This window comes from Quercus suber, unplaced genomic scaffold (assembly GCF_002906115.3).
Source record: "Quercus suber isolate HL8 unplaced genomic scaffold, Cork oak 2.0 scaffold_778, whole genome shotgun sequence".
In the NCBI taxonomy this organism is placed as follows: domain Eukaryota; kingdom Viridiplantae; phylum Streptophyta; class Magnoliopsida; order Fagales; family Fagaceae; genus Quercus; species Quercus suber.
The window spans coordinates 181,448-191,401 of NW_027070214.1; the positions used below are offsets into that span (position 1 = coordinate 181,448).

The window sequence follows — 9,954 nt, forward strand, 5'->3', positions numbered from 1 at the left end:
CTTCAAGTGTTATCGTCATTGGGGAATGGAGGCTCGAATTGTAAGGGGTACAAAATGAGGTGTCTACAGTTGCCTTTTTTTTTTTTTAAAAAAAAAACAAAAAAAATTCATGAGATCCGCTAACAAAATGAGGTGTCTACAACATGTATACATGGGGCAGGGTGCAAATCCGAAGAGTTGCATGGGATTCGTATGTTTGAAGTCCAATGGGTGGTACTCAGGAAACAAGCAGCAACTAGCACACTATCCAAGAGCCTGTTTTGCCAATTGTCAAGCAAAAGGCGAGTGACTCACAATCCTAGAGTCACTAAAAAAGAAAAACAAACATGGCCAACGGCCTCAAACATCAACCAAACAAAACAAGGTGATCTAAAAGCTATCCTATAGCTAGAAAAGGAACATTTGTACGATGTCCATTTGTGGCTCTTGCCTCAAACTTCTCCGAGTGGCTTTTGCCTCTGTCTCAATCTCTTTTGTTCTAGGTGGCTTGCGCCTCTATCTCTATCCCTTTTGTTCAGGTGTTCCAAAAGTCTAGGTGTACATGTTCAATTCCAAGAAGGATATGTACTCAAAATCTAGTGTCTTCTATTCTGATATCTAAAATGTCTTTGAGGACTTTTGCCTGCATGTTCAATTCCAAAAAAGGATATGTGCACAAAATCCAATGTCTTCTTGTGATGATGGTAGTCTTTTATTTGTCTAGGTGAAAAACTCACTCGAGGGGTTTTCTAAATGTTCTAAGGCTTTCTTGTAATTTTCAATATTCAAAAGGGTCCTTGTGTAAACCACGGTTTACTGTGGATTTCCTTGTAATTTCTTTCTTGAGGACTTTTAAGCAAATTTTGATCTTTTTGACTCATTAAGGAGTAATTTTGTGACTTCCTAGGGAACATGGTGTGCAAATTGACATCCGTTGATCCATTGGGGAGCAACCATGCCATTTTCGGACTTTCTAGGGATCTCTTTGTAATTTCCACCATTTCATGACCCTTTAAGGGGTATTTCTATAATTTATGATTCTTGTGAGGGGCAATTCTGGAATTCCTAATTTTCTTTGACCCATTGGAATGGTTTTGAGTTATTGATGACTTGCATAATTTAGCATAATTTATCACTTCTCAACTTTAAACTTTAGTCTAATTTTATTTATTTTTGTTGATTTTAGACTTCATTATTGTTATTTAAATTTTATTGTAGTTTGAAGAAAATGAAGATTTATTCAAATAAAAGAGATGTGAAGCAGCTAGAGAAAATATTGGGTTGAAAGGAGCAACGTTTTTGGGCTGAATAAAAGAAAATATTGGGCTGAAAAGAGGAACTGCTTTTGGGCTGAAAGGAGGACGTTTTTGGGCTGAAAGGAGGACGTTTTGGGCTGAAAAAAAAAAGGGCAACACGTTTTGAAAGAAAAGAGGGGGCGCTGAAACAAAAAGAAAAAAAGAAAAAGAAAAAAAGAGAGGCTGAACTGAAACAGAGTGTGCGGCGCTGAATTGGGAAGAAAAAAGTGCAAAAAGAAAGACTAGAAGCTGTGCAGAAAGAAAGACTGGAAGAGGAGATTTTTAGCGTTTATTTTACTTCTAATCTTCTCAGAAAAATTATGGTGAATTCGTTTATGTTGAATTTAATTTTTAGCATGAACTAAATTTTCTTTATTCTAGGAAAACGATGTAATCTAGTTCCGAACTATGCTTGCTTTTCTATGTTAATTTGAATTAATTCTTTCATGTTTGTCTGATTTATTCTGAGTTTATTGCTTCTAATTAACCGGCCATTAATTAGATGATTTTGATCTTGTGATTTGTTGTCGAAAGAGGGAATTATAGGATAGATCTTGAATATTTCGGCATAGGTAAATATAGAGATCGAAAGGCTTGTATGAACCTGTGTAGTATTAAAATCATTGATCTTAATGCTTTCTTGCTTTATTAAATTGCATACTCTTGTGTAAATTGATGAACAAGATGGGTTCCAATTGACTGTCGAAAGAGGCTTTTGGATGTTTTTGTTGAGATTGCTAACAAACAGAGAGAATTAAATTAAATTAGCTAGATGAGTAAAGCATAGTGAGGGATTAGGTGAAATCGATTTCCTAGAANTTTTATTGGAGCATGTGTTGATGAGTGACTCCCAGCAAACTTGATAGCCCCCATGTATCTAGATGCATTCTTGGAAGCATTTAGGGTCTCTGATGTGACTATCCTTTTCCTCCTCAGTCTTGGAATTGGACAGTTAGGTGGTGCAATTGGATTGGAGTTTGACTGAACTGGATTGGATGATCCAATAGGGGTTTGGTGTGCACATGGATTGGAGCTATGCATGCTGGAATGTGGTGGTGGAAAAGATGTGGCAATGCTGTGCATACTGGACTGAGGTGGTGGAAAGGTGTGAAAGTGTTGTGCATGCTGTACTGGTATGGTGCACTTGGGCTGGATGAGAAGTGTATACTGGTCTGATATGGTACACTTAGACTAGATGAGAAGTGCATGCTGGTCTGGCATGGTGCACTCAGGCAGTATGAGAAATGCATACTGGTTTGGTATGTTGCACATGGACTGAAGGTGTGCATACTGGACTGGAATGATGGCAATGGACTGGGAGAGCTTGTCCATGACTGAGTTAGTACACCAAGAGTAGAGGTGTGCATGGTGTGCATGGTGGACTGGGATGATACAGATGGTTGAGGTGGTGCAAATGGGGTGGCTGAGCTTGATTCAGATTGAGCTTGAGCTTGTCCTCTTGGCTAATTGATGTTGGAATAGTTTCTGCATCTGCTGGTCTACAAACAAGAAATCCACATTTATTGTCATGTAATATGTAAAAACTCTCACACATTTACTTGACAGAATCATGTAGAATGTTACCTTATTGGCTACACTGGTTCTGTTTGTGGTGCCTGGTAGGGAAAAGTTTCCTCCAATCTCACCCTTACAACTTCTTTTATTGTGTTATATTTTACCACATGTGCTACACTGTTTGGAGATACCAGCTCTCCTACTTGCTGTCTTACCAGCCTCCCTTGCTTTCTTCTTCTTGGGCCTACCAGGTGGTCTTCTTTTGATAGGTGCAATTACTGGCTCATAACAGGCCTTATATGTGGAGACATGAAAACACTTGCACAAATACTACTCAGCATCTTGCCTATGGAAGAAAATGCAGAAAACTACATGGGCACATGGTATGCCAATTGTATCCCATCTCCTGCAACTACAATGTCTTTTTTTCAAGTTCACAGTGAAGTTTTGCAGTCTATTTTTAACCTCAAACTGTGTATGACCTGCCCAACAAGCAAGCCACTTGCTGCTTACAATCTTTTCCCTATGCAACCTCTTAAGCACTTTAGGGCATATATCTGATTCCACTCTCGTGATCTTTTGTCTGTTCTCTTGAAACCTGGTCATAAGATATAACCTGATGGACTCTAGCTGCAATCACACACAAGATGTTAATCAAACAATGTATCAAACAATGTATCTGACTAACTGTTACTCAAAGGCTTAGATTCATACCAAAGTGATTATAGGCTTATATCTAAACTTCAGAATCCTACTGTTAAAACTCTCACACATGTTGTTCAGTATTGTATCACTCAACCCATCCTCACTGAACATATGTCTAGCCAATATGGTGGTTGAATGATCTTGCAACCAACTATGAGCATCCTCATCAATTCCTTTCAGTTCATCCATCAGCCTATCAAACTCTGCTTTATAAGTAGCTTTGGCTACTTTCCAAAACAACTCTCTGATCAAAACACCAGGATGGTTCTTCCTGAGATTATTGTAGAGATGTCTGCAGCAGATTCTATGCTCATATTGTGGCCAATTATCAATGAAGGTCTGCACCAACCCCTGTGAGTACAACAACAACAATTGTAGTGTTAGTAGCTCTATACATCCAATATGGTAATGCATATAGATATGGTAATAAACATACATACCTTCTATTAGTCTAATATAAATGTCCATCTTGTGTTCTGACCTCTGTCTGCAAGTAGCAAATTTATGAACCATGTCCAGAAGTCTTTAGTTTTAGCCTCCACTACAGCATACGCAAGTGGGAAGTACTCTTCATTAGGGTCTCTAGCAACTGCTATGATTAATTCACCTGACTTAGTCTTTAAGTGACAGGCATCCAAACCAATTATTAGCCTACATCCAGCCATAAACCCTTTCTTGCAACTTTCCAGACATATGTACAACCTCTCAAAATAAGGAACCCCACATACCAAGTCCATCTCAGCAACCAAATCACCTTCATTAAAGGTGTGTACCTTCATAAGTATTGTACTACCAGGGCTAGCCCTCCTTAACTCTTCACAATACTCCCAAAGTTGATTGTACTACTGTGTGTGAACCCCATCAACATATTCTCTTGCCTTCTCCCTGGCCCTGCTGGCTTTTCCTGGAGTTATGTTTAGTGTAAACTTCTCATGTACAACAACTTGGATGTCTTTTAGTTTCATGTTAGGTTGTCTTCTCAACCTCTTCATCAACTTCTTCCCAGTGTATGAAGAAATGCACCTTGGATTCTTATAACTCCTAGTGTATGTGTGTTGCAGGTTCAATGTTCTTATTTGGTAACTCTTCTCTCTTGGCAGCTTTGTTAGATATGCCACAAACTTGCAGGTTTCCTAGCAAACTACTCTTACCCTCTGCAAATCATTTTTTACAAATCTAATCCCCCAGCCACCATTAACTACATAATCAATTATAACTTCTTTGAATTGCTTAAGTGTTGTGAATAACATATCTTTCTCAAATTTGATATGTTCAGCCTTAGCAACTGATTTAAACACTGGGAATGTCTTCCTTTGTCCCCTTCCCCTTCCCACAGGTGTTTTTAGTTCATCCTCAGAGCTATCATCAGTGTCATCCCCAATATCATCATCAGATGATGATTCATCAAGATTGTGTAACTCCTCACTGTCATAATCAAAGTTCATTACACCAACACCCATTTGTTCTGGTTCAATAACATCCTCCTTACAACCATCCCAACTATCACTACTGTCCTCCACAAACTCCCTCTCATCGGGATTCACTACATCTTCACCCTCTAGGCCACTTCCTTTACCATCACCTCTTCCACTATCACTGCTATCAACTACATCGTTGTCGTCAGATAGGTGCTGAGTCACAGGTTCCTTACCTGCTCTCCTATAATACACATCTGCAGCATCAACCTCAACAACATCATCATCATCATCATCAACCTCCTTAACCATTGGTGTGTTACTTTCTCTCCTATATTAGGCTTGTTCAGCATCTACTTCAATGTGATTCTCATTATTATTGTTATAATATTCGCTACCATTTGCATCATCATCACTACCTTCGTCATTACTGCCATGTCCTAAATGGTTTTGCTCACTGCCAATGGCTGCACATCTGCCCCAACATGCTCACCTTCATCCACTAGTATAGGATTATCCACATGGTGCTCTAAAAACACATGAATTTCTTCATGACCAATCACTAAATCTGTCATAAACATGGCATCATCATCATTAACTATCAAATGGAAATTAGCCCTCTCTAGATCACTACCTGGCATTTTATACCAAATCCTACTCACAGAGGTGTACCCAAACTCCCTGCATATACCCTCAATCTCTATCTTGGACCACCTATCAGGGTCACAATTGTCCACTACATCCACTTTACCTCCCACATATTTTCGAGGGTTATCACTAAAATACTCACCATAATGCACAGACAAGCTAAATAGCTCACTCATGCTGCATGCAAAACACATATAAACTACTAGTTAACAAAATATTAACCATTAGTTAAATAATACTGACTACATTCCAAAACAACATTCATTAGTTAACAAAATATCACACATTACTTATTTACCAACTCAGCACTCATCTTTCCACAATCCACCTCAGCTGTTTTGAATTATATAATATGGTAATGCACATCACCTTCAACAGGGGAGTAGAGGGACCACGTTGGAAAGCACAAACAAACACATATTAAACAACAATGTCGTAATAAAAAAAAAGACACATGCATAGTAATCCACAAACAAACACATGTTAACATTATATATCATATGCATTTTGGCCCACTAATTCAGTATACATCACACACTAAATTAGCCATTATCTTCAATAGGGGAAAACGAGGACCACATTGAAAGTCACAAAGAAGCACATACCCAGACAAGGACCAACAAATAGTCAAAAGTAACAAAAAAAAAAATCGATAAAGTCAAAACCCAAACAATAAATATACAAAAGCAACATTGTGGCCCCTACGCATAATATAAAGCTAACTATATATAAGGACATACAAAGAGAGACAGAAAGAGCTAATACCTGTGTGTTTGGTCTCTATCTCACAGAGATAGATCTCACGGCTTTTCTTTTCTCTGCTATTCCAAGAAAAATGGGTTTGGGTATATCTATTTCTGGGTTTGTTTGTCTGCGATGGTGGTTTGTTTGCCTGTGATGGTGGTTTGATGGCTATCTCAAATCGAAAGAGAAGGTGGACTGATTTGGTTTAGGGTTTCATAGAAAGAAAAGGTGGAAGGTGAACCGATTTGGGGGTTCAATTGAAGCCACAGGTGGTTGTAGTGAAGGTCACGTGCGAATAAAGGGGTGGGAAACCCATGTGACATGGGTAAGGCAAGCCACGATGTATTTTTATTAATATTTTAATCAGTCCATTAGCCACGTCAGCTATTTCTGTCTGGCGGCTGATGGAAATGACTAAAATAACAAGCGTTAATTGGAATAGGGACTAAAATTGGTAAAATAGAAATGTAGGGACCAAAATAGAAATGACCCAAAATATAGGGACGAAAAGAGCATTTACGCCTAATTAGAATTTAGATTGTGGACCGTGGAGTGATTTTTTTTTTTTTTTTTTTTTTGTATGATACATTACTTTCAAGAAATCAAGTACTAGATTTTTTTTTCCTTTTGTAAATTTTATATTATTAAGTAGATTATAAATATTTAAGATAGTAATTAGTATTTAAAGTGTGGAATGTGGAGTGATTTATCTTTATCCATTTTTTTTCTTTTTCTTTTTGAGTACTTTCCTTTCAAAAATAAAGTACCAGGTAAAAAAAATTTCACTTTTTTTTTTCTTTTATAAATGTTATATTATTATGTAGATTATGAGTATTTGAGATAGTAATTAGTATTTAGAGCGTGGACCGTGTAGTGATTTATCTTTTTCTTTTCTTTTTCTTTTTGTTTTGTATGGTACTTTACTTTCAAGAAATGAAGTATGAGATAAATTTTTTTTTCACATTTTTTTTTCTTTTGTAAATTTTATTATTAAGTGAATTATAAATATTTAATATAATAATTAGATTTAGAGTGTGGACTGAGAAGTGATTTATATATATATATATATATATATTTGTATGGTACTTTACTTTCAGGAAATAAAGTACTAAGTAAATTTTGTTTTTTCACTTTTTTATTCTTTTGTAAATTCTATATTATTAAGTGGATTATAAATATTTAAAATAATAATTAGTATTTAGATTGTAGACTGTGGAATGATTTTTCTTTTTTTTCTCTTTTCTTTTGTATCAAACTTTAGTTTCAAAAAATCAAGTACTAGGTAATTTTTTTTCACTTTTTTTTTCTTTTGAAAATTTTATATTATTAAGTGGATTATAAATATTTATAATAGTAATTAGTATTTAGATTGTCGACGGTGAATTGTGGAGTGATTTATCTTTTTTTTTTTATAGTACTTTACTTTTAAGAAATCAAATAATGGGTAATTTTTTTTCACTTTTTTTTTCTTTTGTAAATTTTATATTATTAAGTGGATTATAAATATTTAAGATAATAATTAGTATTTAGAGTGTGGAATGTGAGTGATTTATTTTTATCCTTTTGTTTTTGTTTTTGTTTTTATATGGTACTTTACTTTTAAAAAATCAAGTACTAGGTAATTTTTTACACCTTTTTTTTTCTTTTGTAAATTTTATATTATTAAATGGATATTAAATATTAAGATAGTAATTAGTATTTAAAGTGTGGACTGTGAAGTAATTTATTTTTTCTTTTTATTTTATTTTTCTTTTTATATGGTACTTTACATTCAAGAAACAAGTACTGGGTAATGTTTTTTTCACTTTTTTTTCTTTTCTAAATTTTATATTATTAAATGGATTAGAAATATTAAGATAGTAATTAGTATTTAGAGTGTGGATTGTAGAGTGTTTATTTTTTTTTCTTTTTCTTTTCTTTTTGTATGATACTTTACTTTTAAGAAATCAAGTATTGGGAAATTTTTTTAAAACTCTTTTCATTTGCAAATTTTATATTATTAAGTGGATATATATTAAGAGAGTAGTTAGTATTTAGAGTATGGACGGTAGAGTGATTTATATTTTCTTTTTCTTTTTCTTTTTCTTTTTCTTTTATGTGATACTTTACTTTCAAGAAATCAAGTACTAGGTATTTTTTTTACTTTTCTTTTTCTATTATAATTTTATATTATTAAGTGTATTATAAATATTTAAGATAGTAATTAATATTTAGATTGTGGACTTTAGAGTGATTTATCTTTATCTCTTTTTTTTTAATCTTTTTTGGTATGGTACTTTATTTTAAGAAATAAAATACTGGGTTATTTTTTCACTTTCTTTTTCTTTTGTAAATTTTATATTATTAAGTTGATTATAAATATTTAAGATAGTAATTAGTATTTATAGTGTGAATGTGAGTGGTTTATCCTTATCATTTTTTTTTTTTTTACTTTTCTATTGTGCTTTGGTTTCTAGAAATCAAGAACTTTGTAATTTTATTTTTTTTTTGTAAATTTTATATTATTAAGTGGATAATAAATATTTAAAATAGTAATTAGCATTTAGATAGTGGACTGTGAAGTGATTTATCTTTTTTTTTTTTTTTTTTTGTATGGTACTTTACTTTTAAGAAATAAAATACTAGGAAAAAAAATTTCACTTTTTTTTTTAATCTTTTGTAAATTTTATATTATTAAGTGGATTATAATTATTAAAAATAGTAATTAGTATTTAGAGGATGGAATTTGGAATGATTTATCTTTATTCTCTTGTTTTTCTTTCTCTTTTTGTATGATACTTTATTTTCTAGAAATCAAGTACTTGGTAAATTTTCTTTTTTTTTTTTTGTAAATTTTATATTATTAAATGGATTATAAATATTTAAGATAGTAATTAATATTAAGATTGTGGATTGTGGATTGATTTATCTTTATCTTTCTTTTTTCTTTTGTATGGTACTTTAGTTTCTAGAAATTAAGTATTGGGTAATTTTTTTTTTTTTTTCACTTTTTTTCTTTGTAAGTTTTATATTATTAAGTGGATTATAAATATTTAAGATAGTAATTAGTATTTAGATTGTGGACTGTGCAGTGATTTATCTTTTTTTTATCTTTTTTTTTTTTTGCATAGTACTTTATTTTCAAAAAATCAAGTATTGGGTTTTTTTTTTTCACTTTTTTTTCTTTTGTAAATTTTATATTATTAAGTACATTATAAATATTTAAGATTGTAATTAGTATTAAGATTGTGCACTGTGGAGTGATTTATCTTTATCTTCTTCTTTTTTGTATGGTACTTTACTTTTAAAAAATAAAATACTAGGTAATTTTTTATTTCACTTTTTTTTCTTTTGTAAATTTTATATTATTAAGTTGATTATAAATATTTAAGATAGTAATTAGTATTTCAAGTATGAGTATGGAATGTGGAGTGATTTATCTTTATCCTTTTGTTTTTGTTTTTCTTTTTATATGGTACTTTACTTTTCAAAAATCTAGTACTAGGTAATTTTTTTTTTTCATTTTTTTGTGAATTTTATATTATTAAGAAAATTATAAAATATTTAAGATAATAATCAGTATTTAGACTATGGATTGTGGAGTGATTTATCTTTATCTTTTTTTTTTTTTTTGGTATGATACTTTATTTGTAAGAAATGAAATACTGGGTAAA

General features: G+C 32.5%; 1 protein-coding gene across 1 annotated transcript; it reads right to left on the reverse strand.

Annotated features, from left to right (window-relative positions):
* Window positions 1–3,119: 3,119 nt before the first annotated feature.
* Window positions 3,120–5,221, reverse strand: LOC112001856 (uncharacterized). Its single transcript, XM_024034020.1, has 4 exons — window positions 4,646–5,221; window positions 3,976–4,267; window positions 3,504–3,883; window positions 3,120–3,419 (listed from the first exon to the last, which is right to left on the reverse strand). Exons 1-4 carry the CDS (start codon window positions 5,219–5,221, stop codon window positions 3,120–3,122), a joined length of 1,548 nt encoding a protein of 515 aa, XP_023889788.1.
* Window positions 5,222–9,954: the final 4,733 nt, after the last annotated feature.